The 21,405-nt window shown below is 44.9% G+C and overlaps 1 protein-coding gene across 1 annotated transcript in view; it reads right to left on the reverse strand.

The window, feature by feature from the left end:
- The window catches only part of LOC149439207 (uncharacterized), a 38,824-nt gene that overhangs the window by 9,661 nt on the left and 7,758 nt on the right, over nt 1-21,405 (reverse strand). The window contains exons 3-5 of the mRNA XM_089659266.1: nt 16,630-16,932; nt 12,684-12,803; nt 11,298-11,317 (exon numbers count right to left, since the gene is read on the reverse strand). Coding sequence (XP_089515392.1) covers nt 11,298-11,317; nt 12,684-12,803; nt 16,630-16,932 — 443 coding nt within the window. The remainder of the gene's footprint in view (nt 1-11,297; nt 11,318-12,683; nt 12,804-16,629; nt 16,933-21,405) is intronic.

The following is a 21,405-nucleotide window of genomic DNA, read 5'->3' on the forward strand; positions in this document are numbered from 1 at the left end:
GCATTCTTCTTCTTCAGAACCAGTATTCTGACTATAGATACATTATATTGCCAAAGGTACTGTATTTGAACATCCCTCAAAATCATTGTATTCAGGTGTTCCAAACATTTGTGAAAGAATTGGTTGCTCTCAGGAGCTCAGTGAATTCAAGCGTGGTACCATGATAGGTTGCCATCTGTGCAATAAGTGACATTTCCTGGCTACTAAATATTCCACGGTCAACTGTTAGTGGTATTATAACAAAGTGGAAGCAACTGGGAACAACAGCAACTCATCCATGAAGTGGTAGGCCACGTAAAATGACAGAGTGGGGTCAGCGCATGCTGAAACACACAGTGCACAGAAGTCGCCAACTGTCTGCAGAGTCAATACCTAAAGACCTCCAAACTTCATGTGGCCTTCAGATTAGCACAACTACAGAGTGTAGAGAGCTTTATGGAATGGGTTTCCATGGCTGAGCAGCTGCACCAAGTGCAATGCAAAGTGTTGGATGCAGTGGTATACAGCACGCTGCCACTGGACTCTAGAGCAGTGGAGAGTGGAGTTCTCTGGAGTGATAAATCACATTTCTCTGTCTAGCAGTCCAATGGACGTGTCTGGGTTTGTCGGTTGTCAGGAGAATGATACTTGCCTGACTACATTGTGCCAAGTTTGGTGGAGGGAGGATTGTGGTGTGGGGTTGTTTTTCAGGGGTTGGGCTTGACCCCTTAGTTCCAGTGAAGGGAACCCTTAAGGCATCAGCATACCAAGACATTTTGGATAATTTCATACTCCCAACTTTGTGGGAACAGTTTGGGGATGGCCCATTCCTGTTCCAACATGACTGCGCCCCAGTGCACAAAGCAAGGTTCACAAAGACATGGATGAGTGAGTTTGGGGTGGAGGAACATGATTTGCCTGCACAGAGTCCTAACCTCAACCTGACAGAACACCTTTGGGATAAATTAGAGCGGAGACTTCTCGTCCGACATCAATGTCTAACCTCACAAATGTACTTCTGGAAGAATGGTCAAACCTTCCCATAGACACACTCCTAAACCTTGTGGATGGCCTTCCCAGAAGGGTTGAAGCTGTTAAAGCTGCAAAGGGCGGGCCAACTCAATATTAAATCCTACGGACTAAGACTAAGATGCCATTAAAGCTCATGTGTGTGTAAAGGCAGGCGCCCCAATACTTTTGACGTTATAGTGTATTAATATTAAACATTAGTTTCCATGACAACAGGTTGAAATTCCAATAAAGGCATAAAAAATACTGCTCCCTCCAGAAAGTTTGGTTCCTCATACCAGGCTAGGGGATTTGATTATTTCTGTGGCTTCTGGTCCACAATTAGGACTGACATTCTTGTTGTCCAGAAGGGATTGGAGGCTTGTTCACTTTTAGATAAGACCTGAGTGTGTTCAGGTCTAAAAATGCTTTTTCCACCCTGAGAACAATGACAGACTCTACTCCACTGGGCTCTCACTCCAGCTGATGCTACAGGACATATAAGCTGTATTTCAAATACTTATTTTTATGGCCTTTTAAATAGTCGCCCCCCACTCTGACATGCTGCTAGGCATTATGCATAGGTAGTTCTGTGCATTCTTTTAAGAATCACACACTCATCATCAGGGGCGGACTGACAACTCATGGGGCCCCCGGGCAATAGGGGATCATGGGGCCCCTGTGTCCTTGCCCAAACTCAAAAAAGCCTATGAAAAAGGTACCAGGGACATCTCATGGGGCCCCCTACTGACCCTGGGCCCTCGGGCAGTGCCCGAGTTTCCAAAGAGTCAATCTGCCCCTGCTCACCATTGGACATATGATGTGATCTCCTTTGACAAGCAATGTGTAACTAGATCTTCATGCCTATGTTCCATTGACTGGCTCCCTATATCATGTAACCATCAATTACCTCTTCAGATTTTTCACTTGTGAAAGATGCAAAGCGGATAGTGGATTCTAGAACTGATAGCCAGATGAAAGCAGAGGGGTGGCTGCCCGGGCAAGGAGTAGGAAAGCTGTACAGCTGATCTGGTGCTGGGCCTGTCCTGAAGTGACCTGCCTGGGGAGGACATAGAAGGATAGGGAAAATGGGGAGGATGAATAAGGATAGAGAGCCAGAATCAGCTGGAGTGAGAGCCCAGTGGAGCCCAGTGGAGCAGAGCCTGTAATTGTCCCCAGTGTAGGAAAAGCATTTTTAGACCTGAACACACTCAGGACTCATCTAATGGTGAGCGCATATGTGAACAATATTGGGACATACTGTATATGTCAAGATTGAACCATGGATGGTGAATTTGGTTGGAATTTCTTGGAAGAGTATTGCCATTTGAGCACAACACTTATGAACTGGGACATTGCACATTTATTTGTTTTATGTATTGTATTCTTCACAGAATATGTAGCACCATATTACTGTAGATGTACACCAAGGATACGTCCTGGAGGGGCATTATTTTCATTCCTTTTGAGAGGTTCTCAGCCCTAGCTGAGAGATTTCAGGGAAATACCAACAAGAGGGGAAATTGGTCAGCAGTTCCACATGTTTTTCTTTAGTTTGTTATGGGTCCCTGGAGTCTGGAGACTTTAAGAGTTAATGGGAGGGATGAGTCTCCAACCTCTCACCCCAGAAGCCGCAGAGGCAATGGCCTCATCTGGGAGAAGAGGTGTGTTAAGGGCATAGCCCTCACCTAGCAGGGGGGCTGTGTGAGCTCTGTATGGGAGAACACAAGGCTGAAAAGCAATGTCTGCTTCTAAACTGCTGAGCCATTTTGCTGGAGTTGCTATGTGTGTTTGACCCTCAGAGAAAGGCGAGAACACAGCCCTGGAGTGACAGTTCCATGGAAGGACCTATTCTGTGTATGGTGGTAAGCCCCGAAGATTATTTTGGGTTAAGGACTGTTTTTTTGTCTGCTCCAGACTTGTGTTTGAGCCCCTATAGAGGCTGAAGGACTAATACCCTGCTGTTGGGTTCAAACCAAGAATCAGAATATTGAAGAAAGGGGATTTAAGTGACTTTGAAAGTGACATAGTTGTTGGTGCCAGACTGGCTGGTCTGAGTATTTCAAAAACTGCTGATCATTTGGGATTTGCACACACAATTTGTCGGAGATCGTCGCGCCGCTGGTCCCGGCGCAGGCGCAGTACACCTCCCTGTACGCGAGCGCCGGGACTTGGCCGACCGCGGCAATCAGGTTCGCGCATGCGCAGTAGTGACCGCGGGCGCGCGCCTGGCACCAATGACAGCGCAGGGCGGGATATTTAAACGGCCCTGAGCTGTCATTCAGTGCCTTTTGGTCTTTTGTATCCTGTGAACCTGTGAACCTGTCTGAAGTAAGTTGCTGACCCGGATTGTGCCCTGACCTTGCTGTTTAATCCTGTTTTGACCCTTGCTTGCCTGACCTCTCTCCTGAATGCCCCCTATTGGATCTGACCTGCTGTTGCTGACCTGGCGTGTGACCCGACTATTCTCTGCCCGCTGCTCTGTACCGCACCGTCCCCATAGTTACCGACCCGGCTTGTATGACCCTGCTCCTGCTCAGCCATCCATCCATCCATCCATCCGTCCCTCTCTACGGGGTCTCCAGACCTCCTCATACCTGGCTCTCTCCCGTGGGAGCCCCTGGCGAATACCCCTACCACTGACGGGTGTCCTCAGTAGTCACGACCTGGTCCTAGGGTACTCCAAGTCCATCCCCACCATCAGGGGCCCTGGTGAACAAGTACCCTGGGGCTTAGACTCCGTGCGCTGGGAACATCCGACCAGTGGAGTGCTAGTGGTACCGCCGGGCGGTCCCTTACAGTACCAAAAGGCCATGACTGAGCCTAGAGGAGGGCCCTCCCCGTTAGAGGAATTTGCAGGCACCTAGCTAATTTGACGCAGGCCGTAACGGTCCTGCAGGACAGATGCATGCAGCTGGAGAATCGCATCCAGACTGGCTCTATTTCTGATCCTGCCCCACAGGCCCCGGTTTCTGCACCCCCGGCCCTGGTAGCTCAGGAGCCAGTCTCAGGGGCTTCCGCCCCTCTCCCTATGGTAGAACCCCGAGTACCCCTACCGGAGCGTTTTCACGGGGACCGCACACGTTTCCGGTCATTCCGCGACTCCTGTCTCTTTGAGCTACAACCCCGTACCTTCCTGACCGAAAACGTGAAGGTAGGATTCATTATCTCACTACTACAGGGTGAACCCCAGGATTGGGCCCACCGGCTAAGGGGAAACAATGATCCTCACCTGGGATCTAGTTTCTTTGAAGCAATGGCCATCTTGTATGATGACCCACAGCGGGCAGCCTCTGCCGAAGCGACCTTATATGCGCTCCGACAGGGCCGGCGGGCGGCAGAGGAATACGCCTCTGATTTCAGGCGGTGGATGGGGGACACACGCTGGAATGAGTTCGCTCTATTGCACCAGTTCCGTATGGGACTCTCCGATCCCTTGAAAGATGAGCTGGCCCGGGTGGAGGTTCCCGAGTCTCTAGAAGACCTTATTGCCCTGACAATTAAGATTGACCGAAGACTGCGGGAACGCAGGCTTGAGAGGTCCGGCCAGGGTCGCGGAAATACCTGGGGTCCATTCCTAGGCCCCAGCCCACCAACCCGACAAAGCATCCAGAACCCACCACCAGGAGATGTTCCGGAACCTATGCAGCTAGGTCTGGCACGGCCTAAATTATCACCGGAGGAACGCCAGCGCAGACGAGCCCAGAACCTCTGCCTTTACTGCGGTGAAGCTGGTCATATGGTGCGATCCTGCCCTCAAAAAATGAGTAAGTGCACCCGTTTTTCTTCCTTGTCTATTAGCAATACCTGTCCTTCGCAATACTTAGTAGTGCCCCTCTCCTTTCAGCTTCCAGGAAAGATCGTGGAGGTGACAGCCATAGTTGATTCGGGGGCATGCAGCTGTTTCCTGGATCTAGAGTTTGCTCACCAACAGGGTATCCCTCTCCAACACAGACAGAAGGGCTTCAACATCTTTTTGGCTGATGGTTCCCAGATAAAATCGGGGGTAGTTAATCAGGAAACTCCCCCCATTGCCACTATCATTGCCAACCAGCACCAGGAGTTCCTCCGCCTGGACGCTATTGCATCACCTCTTTTCCCAGTCATTCTGGGACTCCCATGGTTACGGGCCCATAACCCCCAGATTGACTGGGAGACCGGGTCAATCTCGTTCCCTTCCCCATACTGTCGGGAACATTGTCGCACTTCGGGCCCTGCGGGGCCCCGAGTTCTCCTTTGCTCCGAAGGAGACTCCGACTTGAAACAGGTTATTCCCGCAGCCTATCATGGGTTCCTGGATGTGTTCAGTAAGCGGGGAGCCGACACTCTGCCCCCCCACCGCCCGTATGACTGTCCAATCGACCTGTTACCAGGCTCTGAAATCCCTTTTGGGCGTATTTTCCCCCTATCTGAGCTTGAATTGGGGGCCCTGAAGGAATATATCGAGGACAGCCTCCAGAAGGGATTCATCCGCCCCTCCACTTCTCCAGCAGGAGCGGGAATCTTCTTCGTGGAGAAAAAAGACAAAACCCTGAGACCTTGTATTGACTACCGGGAGCTGAACAGGGTCACGATAAAAAATCGTTACCCATTGCCATTGGTACCAGAACTGTTTCAGAGCCTAAAGGCTGCGGCTATTTTCACAAAGCTTGATTTAAGGGGGGCCTATAACCTGGTACGCATAAGAGAGGGGGACGAGTGGAAAACTGCTTTCCGTACCCGGTTTGGCCACTTTGAATACTTGGTCATGCCATTTGGGCTGTGCAATGCACCAGCCACCTTCCAACACTTTGTGAACGACATCTTCAGGGACTTTTTGGATGTCTTCGTTATCGTCTACTTGGACGACATACTAATTTTTTCACCCTCTCTAGAGGATCATAGGATACATGTGGCAAAAGTTTTGGGGCGATTGCGGCAGCATGGGTTATATGCTAAGGCGGAGAAATGTTGCTTTGAGCAAACTAGCATCACGTTTCTAGGCCTGATTATCTCCACTGCGGGGGTCGCGATGGACCCCCAGAAGGTCTCTGCAATTTTAGATTGGCCTGAACCCACGGACAAAAAAGGTGTCCAACGGTTTATAGGGTTCGCGAACTTTTATCGGAAGTTCATCAAAAACTTCTCGGGTCTGGTCTCCCCCATTACCCAACTAACCAAACTTGGAACCCGGTTCAAATGGACACCAGAGGCTCAAAAAGCTTTCGAAGCTCTGAAAAAGCTGTTTACCTCGGCACCCATCCTGGGCCACCCGGACGCGGCCCTGCCCTACATCTTGGAGGTAGATGCATCGGAGAATGCGGTAGGATCCATCCTGTCTCAGCGGAAAGGCACCAAAGAGTTACTCCATCCCGTAGCATTCTTCTCGAGGAAACTCACCCCAGCAGAGAAGAATTACGATATCGGGGATCGAGAGCTGCTGGCTATCAAAGCAGCGCTAGAAGAATGGAGATACCTGCTGGAAGGTGCCTCACACCCTATATTGATTTTCACAGACCACAAGAATCTGGAATATCTGAGGACTGCCAAGCGTCTACGCCCACGGCAGGCAAGATGGGCCCTGTTCTTTTCCAGATTCAATTTTCATATTACTTACAGGCCCGGATCTAAAAATACGAAGCCTGACGCGCTATCTCGTATGTTTGAGGACTCCGAAGAAGAACTGGTACCCGACACTATCTTGTCCTCAGGGAACTTCTTGGCGCTCCAGACGGACCTTCGCTCCAAGTTAATAGAAGCATCTACGGCCACACCAACCCCAGTTGGGGTATCCCTCCAGAACAAAGGGGGACTCCTGTGGAAGGAGGATTCTATCGTGGTACCTGAGGAAGTCCGGACCCTGGTTTTGGGGCATTGCCACGATCACCCGCTGGCGGGTCACTTTGGCCCAGTCAAGACTCTGGAGCTTCTCCGGCGCTCGTTTTGGTGGCCAAACATGGCTAAGGATTGCAAGCGCTACGTGAGATCCTGTACCATCTGCCAGAAGAGCAAACCGTCAAGGAGCAAAGCCTGGGGGCTGTTGCGACCTTTGCCGATTCCCGAACGGCCTTGGCAGAAGATCGCGATGAACTTCATAGTCGAGCTCCCACCGTCACAAGACCACACAGCAATTCTGGTGGTTATTGATCGCCTATCCAAGATGGCTCACTTCGTGCCACTAAGGAAGACTCCGTCAGCAACTGAGACGGCGCGAATATTTATCCGGGAGATCGTTAGACTTCATGGAGTACCCGAGGACATCGTCTCTGATCGAGGGGTCCAGTTTACATCTAAGTTTTGGAGGGCTCTGTGCAAGGCCCTGGACATCAAGTTGTCCCTCTCCTCCGCGTTCCACCCTCAGACCAACGGTCAGACCGAGAGGACGAACCAGACCCTGGAGCAATACTTGCGTTGCTACACGTCTTTCCTGCAGGATGATTGGCTGTCTCTTTTACCCTTGGCGGAGTTCGCTTATAACAACGCAAGCCATTCGGCAATGGGGCAGTCCCCATTCTTTTCGAATTATGGGTTTCACCCTGTCTTTCTCCCTGACTTGGTCTCTGAATGCCCAGTTCCAGCCACGCAGGATGCGTTGACCTTCTTCTCCGTCAATAACAAATTACTCCAGGAAGCCATCGCTCGGGCCCAAGAGGACAATAAGAAGGAGTTTAACAAGAAACGAAGAGGGGATTTGGCGTTGCGGCCTGGGCAGAAGGTGTGGTTGGCCACAACCAACTTAAAGATGCTTTGTCCCTCGAAAAAATTGGGACCTAAATTTGTGGGGCCTTTTCAGGTAAAGCGGATGGTCAACGAAGTGGCATATGAGCTGATCCTTCCGGCCACGTTCAGAATTCATCCAGTTTTCCATGTATCTCTGCTGAAGCCAGTGATCCCAGATGCCTTCCCAGAACGAGAATCCAGACCCCCTGAGGCCATAACGGTCGAAGGACAAGAGGAATTTGAGGTGGAAACGATCCTTAAGTGCCGAAGAAGGGGGGGCCAGACCCAATTCCTAATTAAGTGGAAGGGCTATGGTCCTGAGGACAATTCCTGGGAACCGGCTCATAATGTCCATGCACCTAGACTAGTCCGGGAGTTTCTTCGTGATCACCCGTGGTGGAGAGATCGGGTGGGCATCCGGAGGTTGCCCGTAGGGGGGGGGCAATGTCGGAGATCGTCGCGCCGCTGGTCCCGGCGCAGGCGCAGTACACCTCCCTGTACGCGAGCGCCGGGACTTGGCCGACCGCTGCAATCAGGTTCGCGCATGCGCAGTAGTGACCGCGGGCGCGCGCCTGGCACCAATGACAGCGCAGGGCGGGATATTTAAACGGCCCTGAGCTGTCATTCAGTGCCTTTTGGTCTTTTGTATCCTGTGAACCTGTCTGAAGTAAGTTGCTGACCCGGATTGTGCCCTGACCTTGCTGTTTAATCCTGTTTTGACCCTTGCTTGCCTGACCTCTCTCCTGAATGCCCCCTATTGGATCTGACCTGCTGTTGCTGACCTGGCGTGTGACCCGACTATTCTCTGCCCGCTGCTCTGTACCGCACCGTCCCCATAGTTACCGACCCGGCTTGTATGACCCTGCTCCTGCTCAGCCATCCATCCATCCGTCCCTCTCTACGGGGTCTCCAGACCTCCTCATACCTGGTTCTCTCCCGTGGGAGCCCCTGGCGAATACCCCTACCACTGACGGGTGTCCTCAGTAGTCACGACCTGGTCCTAGGGTACTCCAAGTCCATCCCCACCATCAGGGGCCCTGGTGAACAAGTACCCTGGGGCTTAGACTCCGTGCGCTGGGAACATCCGACCAGTGGAGTGCTAGTGGTACCGCCGGGCGGTCCCTTACACAATTATCTCTAGGGATTACAGAGAATGGTCCAAAAAAGAGAAAATATCCAGTGAGCTGCAGATCTGTGAAGGAAAATGCCTTGGAGAATGGGTAGACTAGTTACTCTGACATTCAGATGGTAGGGTCAGAATTTGGAGTAAACAACATGAAAGCATGGATCCATCTTGCCTTATATCAACAGTTCAGGCTGGAGGTGGTGGTGTAATGGTGTGGGGGAGATTTTCTTGGCAGTAGCAAGGCATACCTAATAAAGTGGTCGGTGAGTGTATGTCACGTAAATGGTATTGATACACAATCACTAATATAGAGTGAGGGAGGGTGCAGCAAGATTTATTTATTTTAATACTGTAGATTGTGAAAACACGTTCACTTGTTTGCAGCCCCCTAGTACACATTATGGAGGTAGAGTTAATACATTGTTGATATCACATGTGGTAGCGCGTGATAATTTACTTTTCACATGCGTGGGTATTGATTTTGACGTCATTTTTAGTGTTCATATGAGATTACAAATGTCTTATATCTATGTGGCAAATGTTGTAAATATTCTGATCTAGGGCTTTTTATGAGTTTATTTTGCATGTCCTATCAATTATTCAAAAATGGTATAGTTTTGCATACATTTGTGTTGATATACAGTATATAATTCTTAATATCAGATCTGCAAAGTTTTTGGACAAAAGTGCATGATTTGCAAAGCCAGCAAATTCAAGCGATCTACGTACAACCCCTGGTGGTGAACAGAAACCTTTACTGGAATCCCAATGTCAACAGAACAGGGTTATAACTTTTGATAAAACCCTTGAAATTTGCTACGCTATCCTTAAGGTGGAGTTTTTTTTAATGATTATTATTTATATATTTAAATACATTTAATATATAAAAAATATTTAAATATATTTAAAGAGTCAGCCCACCAAAACCAAATGATTTACACTTCTCAAAAAATTAAAGGGACACTTTGAATACACATCAGATCTCAATGGGGAAAAATATCATACTGGGTAATGTGTTAGCAATGTAAGAATGCCTCATTGTTTGATGGAAATTAAAATTATTTGATGGAAATTAAAATTACAGAGTGCTGAATTCAAATCACCCCAAAGATCAAAATGGAAAAATTATGTAGCAGGCTAGTTCATTTTGCTGAAATTTAATTGGAGCAACTCAAAATGGTACTCAGTAGTTTGTATGGCCCCCACGTGCTTGTATCCATGCTTGTATGAATCCTGAATACGTTAGGGCATGCTCATACTGAGACGATGGTGGTGTCCTGAGGTATTTCCTCCCAGATCTGGACCAGGGCATCACTGAGTTCCTGGACAGTCTGAGGTGCAACCTGGCAGCGTCGGATGGACCAAAACATGATATTTCAGAGGTGTTCTATTGGGGCCGGGCATTGTCGTGCACCAGGAGGAAACCAGGACCCATTGCACCAGAGTAGGGTCTGACAATGGGTTCAAGGATTTCATCCCATACCTAATGGCAGTCAGGGTGCTATTGTCTAGCCTGTAGAGGTCTGTACGACCCTCCATGGTTATGCCTCCCCAGACCATCACTGTCCCACCACCGAAACGGTCATGCTGAACGATGTTACAGGCAGCATAACGTTCTCCATGGCTTCTCCAGACCCTTTCACATTTGTCACATGTGCTCAGGGTGAACCTGCTCTCATCTGTGAAAAGCACAGGGCACCAGTGGCGGACCTGCCAGTTCTGGTGTTCAATGGCAAATACCATTCGAGCTGAATGGTGCCAGGCAGAGAGCACACGGCCCACTAAAGGATGTCGGGCCCTCAGGCCACCCTCATGAAGTCTGTTTCTGATTGTTTGGTCAGAGACCTTCACACCAGTGGTCTGCTGGAGGTCATTTTGTAGGGCTCTGGCAGTGCTCATCCTGTTCCTCCTTGCACAAAGGAGCAAATACCAGTCCTGCTGATGAGTTAAGGACCTTCTGCGGCCCTGTCTAGCTCTTCTAGAGGAACTGCCTGTCTCCTGGAATCTCCATCATGCTCTTGAGACTGTGCTGGGAGACACATCAAACCTTCTGGCAATGGCATGTATTGATGTGCCATCCTGGAGGACTTGGACTGCCTGTGTAACCTCTGTAGGGTCCAGGTATTGCCTCATGCTACAAGTGGTAACACTGACCCTAACCAAATGCAAAACTAGTGAAAAACAGTCAGAAAAGATGAGTAGGGAAAAAAATGTCAGTGGCCTCCACCTGTAAAGCCATTCCTGTTTTGGGGGTCATCTCATTGTTGCCCATCTAGTGCATCTGTTGCTAATTTAATTAACATCAAAGCAGCTGAAACTGATGAGCAACCCCCTCTGCTACTTAACTGACCAGATCAATATCCTAGGAGTTTAATTGAGTTGATGCTATACTCTAATTAAAAAGTGTTCCTTTAATTTTTTTGAGCAGTGTAGTTAGGTGCAGCTTGGTGAGGTACCCTGTGACTTCTCTGGTGGTTTAACTCACCAACATCTTCTCCTCTGGAGCTGGAAGACACAAAGTAGGGGAGAAACAACAAAAACTCATACAGAGTCATAAATTCTCCCAGGGATATCTCCTTGTGAAGTATACAAGAAATGTATAAAGTCAGGGGCTCACTCGGTAGGCAAAACTCTTCCTCTAGCTAAAGTTTCATTGCTGGGTGGACTCACACATTAAGATATACTCTGCCAGATCAAAGACACTTTTCTATACAATAGTTTACTAAAGTCTACTAATAGAAGTTCAAGTACAAGTAGATTTCCTGGCCATTCATGAAAACATTTTAACCCAGGGCGGACTGACAACTCATGGGGCCCCCGGGCAATAGGGGATCATGGGGCCCCTGTGTCCTTACCCAAACTCAAAAAAGCCTATGAAAAAGGTACCAGAGGCATCTCATGGGGCCCCCTACTGACCCTGGGCCCTTGGGCAGTGCCCGAGTTTCCAAATGGTCAGTCCGCCCCTGGTACCCAGTGTATTATTCAGACACTCTTGGGCTGATTACCAAAGGAGTTGAGAATGTTCACAAACAACGTGGGAAGATTTCTTCTTCTCCAACCATGTGAACAGAACTTGCCTATTTACACATGATTGGATAATTGAAGCGAATCTTCACACATTTTGTTGTGGGAACATCTTCAGATGTTTTAACCCATTCGCGCCTAAAGGTAAATTAATACCTAAGCACAATTGTGCAACTTTGACATGTGTTATTAAAACCGTACATATCATCACAACTACTTTGTGCAACCAGATGGATTATATCTTATTTTTTCAGAACAAATTGGGCTTTCATTTGATGGTAAATGGTAATGGATATCTCCTAAATTTTATTGCCCGAGTTTCCAAATGGTCAGTCCGCCCCTGTTTTAACCCTTCAACCAAGTGTCCTTTTGAGAAGTAAAGAAGCAGTGAAATGTTTTGTAGATTGATTAGCAAACTCAATTGTGTTTAATGTACTATCACAAGACACTCTATAGATGACTAAAAGCCTCCATAGATGCACTTATCCTAAGAAGTATCCTACTAAAGAATCATAACACTTTCAAATTAGAGCCTTGATGTCACACAAGAGACACCCCATCCTTTGGTCCCAGGCATCCTTTTAGAGATGGGTCATTGCATATTCAAAAAATCTAGGTGTACTTGTACCTGAGTTTGCTGATCAAGCAAATTGTTGCTTTTTAGTAAGCTTCAGCTCAGAGTGACCCAGACGGATTTGCGGCCAGTTATAAATTAGTCAAATAAATTTCTTTATCTCTAGTCTCCAAAACTGTGACATTGCCAATTTTTATCCTCTAAAAGGAACATTGTATAATTTGAGCTTTTGCACCCTCTTTTTGGAATGTCAGGACTCGAATGATACTTTACCTATTTGCTTGTAGGCCCAAAAGAGATGAACTGTGAGAACCAAAAGCAGAAGAAGACCTCCACAAAGAACAAAGGCCAGGTAACTTTTACATGATGCGGCAAAATCTCCTTTGGATTTATCTACAGGATAATAACACATATGTGAAAAAAATGTTACTTTAATTGTATAGGCTTTTTTCCCTCTGTTTTCACCTGGTGATCTGGCCAATAACACACCTTGTGTATTGAAGTGCCTCCACTCTGAATGAAGGAGCACAGGGGGCACCTTTGGACAGCAGTATTGTCAGTCTGCGGGGGCAGGAGTGTTAGATGTACTAACAGATTGAGGCTGAACTTCAGCTCACACTGCAGTCATACAAGCAACATTTTTTTTCTTTTGGGATAAAGGTTTTAAAAAGAATAAATAAAAGCAGGTCATTGTAAGCACTTCTGTCAATGGTAAATTGTTTGTCTCATTCCTTTAACTGCTATATCTGTAGCACAGCTTGTTTTGTTTAAAAATAACAGACTTACTTGCCAGAGCACCAGATGAAAATACAAGAAAGAAAGCCTAAGAAAAGGAAACAAATACAGCCATCACATAATAAGAATTGATCAATTGCAATATAATGTTTGTTTGGGTTTAATATCGCTTTAAAGCCCAGTTACTACTTGATCTAGCAGCTGCTGTAGATGTGATACCCTATGTCCCCCAAAGACAGCCTGGTTCAGCAAAGCTACATTTCTCCTCTTCTGGTTAAGTGATGCCCAGCACCATTCAATCTACTTTCTGTGAACCCATGGTTTCAAGGCTCAAGCCTCCACTTTGAGTTCATTGGAGGAATGATGCAGAGAGCAGGGCCATGTTATTATATGGCACAACTCTGCAGTACTTAAGATTTTCTCCCACCACTAGAAAAAGAGGGTAAAGAGGAACATGTCATCATACCCCACTGAATCCACTTTTTAGGGATGCAGGGCTGCTCCATGAGGAAGAGATGGATACGAGATGGAGGACCAAAGGCAAGGTTTGTGAGTCTAAAAAGTTAGAAACTTCCCTTGCAGATTTGTATGTCATGCTCCAGGTTTGACTGATCCTAGCTTTACTTACCAGTCAGCCACTGACCTGAAAAAAGGTAAACAGGAGAGGAATTAAAACTGTTTACATTCCACTGGGCAGATTTGAGCTTGTTTCAAGTCAATGGACTACTAGGTAATGCAGCAAGCCACAACTGTTATTTCTGTTTCTGGAGTTGCATACCTCAGTTGAAACCAATTAGTGATGAGATCTCTGCATGTAAAGTCCAAGCAGAGGAGGACAAGGCTAGAGGTAGAGGTATATTTGCCTCCCAGGACAGTGCAGATCAGGGGGGGACTGAGAACTCATGGGGCCTCCGGGCAATAGGGGATCATTGAGCCCCTGTGTCATTGCCCAAACTCAAAAAAGCCTATGAAAAAGGTACCAGGGGCATCTCATGGGGCCCCCTACTGACCCCGGGCCCACGGGCAGTGCCCGAGTTTCCAAATGGTCAGTCCACCCCTGGTGCATTGTTGGCCTGGTGGCTCTGAATGCTGATACTACCCCATTCAGACTTCATTCAGAGTGGGAACCATAGCCATTGACTGCTGCTCTGTGTTATCTAGCAATCTGCATCCCTTTCTGACCTGCTATAATAGCACCTGGCAGGAAGAAATCTTGCAGGATCAAATACCTTTGCAGCTGTGAGATGTAGTGACCAGATGCCAAGAGATGCAATGCAAGTCAATGCTGGAAGAATGCAAACATGTGAAATGTGTTGTGCTTATTTTTACGAATGCTGAATGATAGGGATTACATGTAATGATGGTATGGAATTTTTTTTTTATATTTTAATAAGAAAATTCCATATTTTCACAGATCAGCCGTTATCTTGTGCAACTCATGAAGTACCTCTTCATTTATAGTTAATCGCTTGCAATCCCTATTTTTTGGATTTTGTGTTTTACAACAAACCATGTTTTCAACACCTGCCTTTACAATAGTCACAATCACCATGGCACACTTTTTGTGTTGCATGTTTTTTATCTTTTAGTTCCTATCATAAAGGAACCAGCTAGCTGTGTTTGTCTCTCCGGCCAACGGTCCCTAGTCTTCCTCTGATTCCCAGGTCTGTACACGTGACACAGACATTGAAAATGGGGAACTGCTCTCCCTTACGGATAAATCAGAGCTCTAATTTCTGTGAAATTGACTGCAAGGTAAGCATAATATGGAATTTACATTTACCTCTGTTCTGATCTTTTCCACAAACGTGCCATTAGTTCCATGCTTCTGGTCCCTACTATTCTCTGAGTACAGAAAGTGAAAATCTTGGACGAACTGAGTATGGCAATTGTGCGTATAGATATGGACGCTGACAACCATATTTGTATCATACGCTACAAATATCATTCTCACTCCGTCCAGTCCCCCCTCCCCTTTGAATGGAATGTGGTCTGTGTGTGCACTGGGGTGTGGGCACAGCTGAATAAGCTTCATGGTTGTAACCTGGTTCCAGAATGCTTGATAAACACTTGCCTCGGCTCGGTCGCAAAGCCATAAACTCAGTCGGTCACTTGACATGTAAACATTCCAGAGGGCCATAAAATGTACATCCCACTTGAGTCACTTTTTCATACAAATTCATAAACTTCAGCAGGAACTGCGCACATTGATATAAAGCATATATTCAGATAGGTCATTTTAATACGAATCACCTGACACCTTACACCCGTAGGTAGCATCTACAGGAGAGTAGAAAGCAATATATTTTTATCTGGAATGGCAGGATATGCCATTTTTGGTGTCGGAATATGATTCTGCATATTAATCTGCCAGTGACTAGGATGCTACATGTACCTATTGAAGGTTATTGACCATAGTATAAACTTGTAAGGGATTTGGTCATAGCACGTGTCCCCGCCTAACTCCCATCCCCAAATGAGGCGATTGGCCCTTGGCTTCAGGAGACACCCCCTGTTGGGATGCTAGAAAAAAGGCTGACATGCCTGGAGAGAAAAAAGGAGAGATTCTCCCTTTTAACATCAGCAACATCTTTGGGAGAAAGGCAACCTTTTTTGTTCGGACGTTTGGACTCTGCTTAAACCAAGGACTTTTTGCAAGAATCCTACCTTCTGAAACTTCGTTCTTTTATTTCTCTGTTGTTTTATTGCTCCCTCTCTATTTATATATATATATATATATATATATATATATATATATATATATAAATATATATACTTGTTACATCTTTTTCTGTAAATATTTTAATTGCACCATTTTGACCTTTTTTAGTAATAAATCCTATTTTCAAGTGTTGAACTGTTTCTAAAGCTCTTAATGCAAACTTAGAATCCCTGTCTCTGAAGAGTGCTACTGTATTAATCTTCTGTATACATCTGTTTGCGGTGGCAGTGTGTATACAGACGCTTATTCAAACATCACAGTGTTACTGCTAAGATTTGTGAGTTTCCTCCTTCTCTGTAAAAAGGTGGTGGTGGCAGTGTGAAGGGTTAATTGCGTAACTAACCAGTAACAATCGCTCTCAGGCTGCTGGCACATAGATTGTGGTCCAGGGAGCTGAAAAATCTTCGTGCAAGGCGCAGCTGAGAGTGGCATTGTTATGCAAGTGACAGCACGGTCTGAGATCGGTTGGTCCTTCGGTCACAGTTGGTGAGAAGCTGGGGTCTGACGCCGCGCCCCATCACACTGAGCGAAGAGTATCTAAGAGTTCCTGGTAACAGTTTCAAAGAGCTGAATATTGAAAAGGACAACATGGAGGTAAGTGTAATTAACAAAATATATTTACCTCCCTCTGTTCTTTCCATAGATAATTCACAGGCTTCTTCTTACCATAATAGTGAATATTCCTAATTTATTTAAATGATTGAATTATATTCAGTTTTACATATAATTGTGAATACATACCCTGCAAACATATATTGTTACCTCTTTCTTTTATTGTCCAATTTATCCGGATAGTAGAAGAACCGGCCCACACTTCACAGACCACATGATCCCCAAAGTCCCAGGTGTCTCTAGGTAGTGAGAGATGGTTCTGGAAGGACCTGGTGCCAGCCGATACCTCCACAGAGGTCATTCTGCCTTTGTAATGTGTTCCAGAAACAGTCCAATTGATGGGAACTTCATAAAGAGAAGTATTGACTACACAAACCAGCTGTACGTTAGCATTTGGAAGAGGAAATTGGAGTAAAGCCAAGAGATGGATGGATATGTTCATTGTGGAATTGTCTGTAAATAAATATTATATGTAGTATACGATGTCTAATTTATACAAGACACAAACAGAATCAATACTGGCATATATTGAACAGTGCATTCCTAAATATAGATACTATAGATAATTAGGTACACTGTTCTATATAATGTATGTAATATAATTTACAGTATGAAATGTATTATCTGAGTGAGATTAGGTTCAGAATGGCATTTTTTTTTACCTGTTATCACTGGAATCTAGCTAAATAACTTCACATGCATTTGGTATACAATATTCCAGTAGTACAAGGGGTCTTAAAAAAATATCCATATATATATATATACAGTTGTGTTCAAAATAATAGCAGTGTGTTGAAAAAAGTGAATAAAGCTCAAAATCCTTCTAATAGCTTTTATTTCCATACACACAAATGCATTGGGAACACGACACATTCTATTCCAAATCAAAACATGAAGAAAAATATATCAAAGTTGTGTTGTTCCTCTAAAAAACTTGAAGAAAAGTGAATATTAGACTGTTCAAAAAAATAGCAGTGTTTGTATTCTTCTTTACAAACTCAAACTTTCACTATATAAACTGAAAAATGTTTGAAGATTTTGCTTTCCTTTGAATCACTTAATGAATATTTGGTTGTAGTCGCACTGTTTCTGAGAACTGCTGTACATCTGTGTTGCATGGAGTCACCCAACTTCTGGCACCTGTGATCAGGTATTCCAGCCCAGGATGATTGGACTACATTCCACAGTTCTTCTCTATTTCTTGGTTTTGCCTCAGAAACTGCATTTTTGATGTCACCCCACAAGTTTTCTATTGGATTAAAATCCGGGGATTGGGCTGGCCACTCCATAACGTCAATCTTGTTGGTCTGGAACCAAGATGTTGCATGTTTACTGGTGTGTTTGGGGTCGTTGTCTTGTTGGAACACCCATTTCAAGGGCATTTCCTCTTCAGCATAAGACAGCATGACCTCTTCAAGTATTCTGATGTATTCAAACTGATCCATGATCCCTGGTATGCGCTAAATAGACCCAACACCGTAGTATGAGAAACATCCCCATATCATGATGCTTGCACCACCATGCTTCACTGTCTTCACAGTGTACTGTGGCTTGAATTCAGTGTTTGGGGGTCTTCTGACAAACTGTCTCTGGCCACTAGACCCAAAAAGAACAATCTTACTTTCATCAGTCCACAAAATGTTGCGCCATTTCTCTTTAGGCCAGTCAATGTGCTCTTTGGCAAATTGCAACCTCTTCAGCACATGTCTTTTTTCCAACAGTGGGACTTTGCGGGGGCTTCTTGTAGATAGCTTCGCTTCACATAGGCGTCTTCTAATTGTAACAGTACTCACAGGGAACTTTACACCTTCTTTGATCTTCCTGGAGCTGATTGTTGGCTGAGTCCTTGCCATTTTGACTATTCTTCTATTCATTCCAATGGTAGTGTTTTTGCTTTCTTCCACGTCTTTCAGGATTTGGTTGCCATTTTAAAGCATTTGCGATCATTTTAGCTGAGCAGCCTATCATTTTCTGCACTTCTTTATATGTTTTCCCCTCTCCAAGCAACGTTTTAATCAAGGTACGCTGTTCTTCTGAACAATGTCTGGAGCGACCCATTTTCCTCAGAATTTCAGAGAGAAATGCACTGTAACCAGCATGTACAACATTTGCTGCCTTCCTTCCTTAAATAAGGGCAATAATTGCCACCTGTTTTTGAAAGAATGAATGACCTCACTAATAGAACTCCACACTGCTATTATTTTGAACATGCCCCTTTCAATTAGTGATTCAATTACACAGAATCAGCAGCATGCATGTCATGACTGTTGGGTCTGTTGGATTTCTATTACTCTACTACACCTGCTAGGAAATTATTTGCCATGTAGAAATATCATTTCTACCAAAAACAGTGATTGATCCGGTTAGTGATGTCTGACTGCTATTATTTTGAACACAACTGTATATGTATATATTTAAAAAAGTGCAGAAACTTTTTGAAGAACCCTTGTACAAAACACCCATTGCTGCTAATAAGGCAACTTGTAGGATAACATTTTATCCAATTAAAATGTGGAACAGGCACAAGTGTAAATTGGTTGGCCTGATCCTAATGATGCGATGATTTTCTCAGCCTTAGGCATGTAGGAAAGTCATTGATAACAGTCTATAGCTCACTAAAAAAAATAATTGTTAAATTAAATCTAAAACAAATTGCTAAAATCTCACAAAAGATTTAACAATGTAATTTGAATAATTTTTTTATATACACTGCTCAAAAAAATGAAAGGAACCCTTTTTAATCAAAGTATAGCATCAAGTCAATTAAACACCTGGGATTTTGATCTGGTCAGTTAAGTAACAGAGGGGGCTGTTAATGAAGGAATTAATACCACTGAATGGCCCCCACGCTCGCCTGACCTAAATCCAGTAGAACACCGGATGTCATGTTTCAGTTCTTCCGACGCCACCAGGTTGCACCTTAGACTGTCCAGGAGCTCAGTGATACCCTGATCCAGATCTGGGAGGAAATCCCCCAGGACACCATCCGTCATCTCATTAGGAGCATGCCCCGGCATTGCCAGGCATGCATACAAACACGTGGGGGCCATACAAACTACCTAGGACCATTCTGAGTTGCTGCAATGAAAGTTCAGCATAATGGACTCGCCTGCTGCATGATTTTTTCACTTTGATTTTTGGGGTGTCTTTGAATTCAGTCCTCTGTAGGTCGATCATTTTCATTTCCATCAAACGATGGGGCATCCTTACGTTCTCAACACATTACCCAGTCCATATCAGTATAGATATTTAGTATGTTATTTTTCCCCATTGAGATATGTGTTTTCAAAGTGTTCCTTTAATTTTTTTGAGCACTGTATATTTTGTTTTTAAATCTGCAGTTTTTTTTTTTTTAAACAACACCTGACCCTCCTTTAAAGGTCCTTGCTTAGCTAGCCACTTCCTGTTATAAGGTGACAACTGTCCCCCAATAGTAGTCACTTTGAGCTCTTGGCGGAGACTACAAGTAGCCATGCTGACACAAATTGCACAGGCATGGTCCATCATTGTATGTTTCAGGAAGGTGGTCCAGAGCAATGATGTACAGCTGAGTGCAGGTAGACAGGACGTGGCTGAATTAAGCTGCAGTAGAATGGCAGTACTAAAATGCAACAAACAGGATTAAAAAACGATAAAAACAGTATTCTATTAAAGAAAACAAAAATATGGCAACTGTTTATCAAACACAATGGGGTTGATTTATCAAATAACCTGTTCACGTTACAAGGAAATTTGCACTTTACTTAGGAAGTTGCACTTTGGAAAGGAAATTTCCTAGAGTATATGGACTGTGGTCATTTTCACTTTGCGAAGAATACCCAATCATGTGCAAGGAAAACTTAAAAAAAAGCATTTTTGTTTGTACATGATAGGGTGATGCAAGTCAGCACATCTTCCTCTCATTCACTGGGGAAAAGTTTCTTGCAAAGTTAACAACCTGTTTGCCTTTACAAAATCAACCTCAGTGCCTTATAATACTAAATGCCAACTTGGTAACATTTAGATCTATTTAAAAATACTTTAACCGCTTTTACCGCAGCCCTATAGCAGGAATACTGCTACAGGGCAGCAGGGGTGCGCAAAATCGTGTGTGTGTGTGTGTATATATATATATATATATATACATATATATATAATTTAGCATTTCCGGGTAGGTGGCCATTCGCGGCCTCGGCTGTCAATCACTGGGTCCAGGCCGGTGATTACTCGCCAGCACCCGGTGATCGCTGAGTAATACCGACGGGGGGAGAGAACTGTATGTAAACAATACAGTTCTTTCCCCTGTCAGCTCCTGCACACTGCTTTGTATGGCTCTGCATAGCAATGTGCTTACAGTGAAGCACACACACAGCCCCCATAGTAAAAAAACAAACAATTAACCCTTTGATCACCCCAAATGTTAATCCCTTCCTGCCCAGTGCCATTAGTACAGTGTCAGTGCTTTTTATTAGCACTGATCACTGTAATGGTGTCACTGGGGATGTCAGTGACACCAAGATAGTTCCCCCCAGTGTCAGAATGCCCGCCGCAGTCCCGCTATAAGTCACTGATCGCCACCATTAGTAGTAAAAAAGAAAACAATTCCAGTATCTATACCACCATTTGTAAATGCTATAACTTTCATGTAAAAAACAATTAATTTACACGTATTAGGATTGTTTTTAGCAAAGGCATGGAGTACATTTTGCCCTAAATTTATGACATTTGATTTTTAAATTTTTAATTGAACATGTTTAATAGCAAAAAGTCAAAAATATATTTTTTTTCTCAAAATTGTTGGTCTTTTTTTTCTTATAGCGCAAAAAATAAAAAACACACAGGCGATCAAATACCTTCGAAAGAACGCTTTATTTGTGGGAAAAAAAAGACGTAAATTTCATTTGGTGCAGTGTTGCATGCCCGCATAATTGTCAGTTAAAGTAACGC

This window comes from Staurois parvus, unplaced genomic scaffold (assembly GCF_062004578.1).
Source record: "Staurois parvus isolate SC_StPar_1 unplaced genomic scaffold, SC_StPar_1.0 ptg001146l, whole genome shotgun sequence".
In the NCBI taxonomy this organism is placed as follows: domain Eukaryota; kingdom Metazoa; phylum Chordata; class Amphibia; order Anura; family Ranidae; genus Staurois; species Staurois parvus.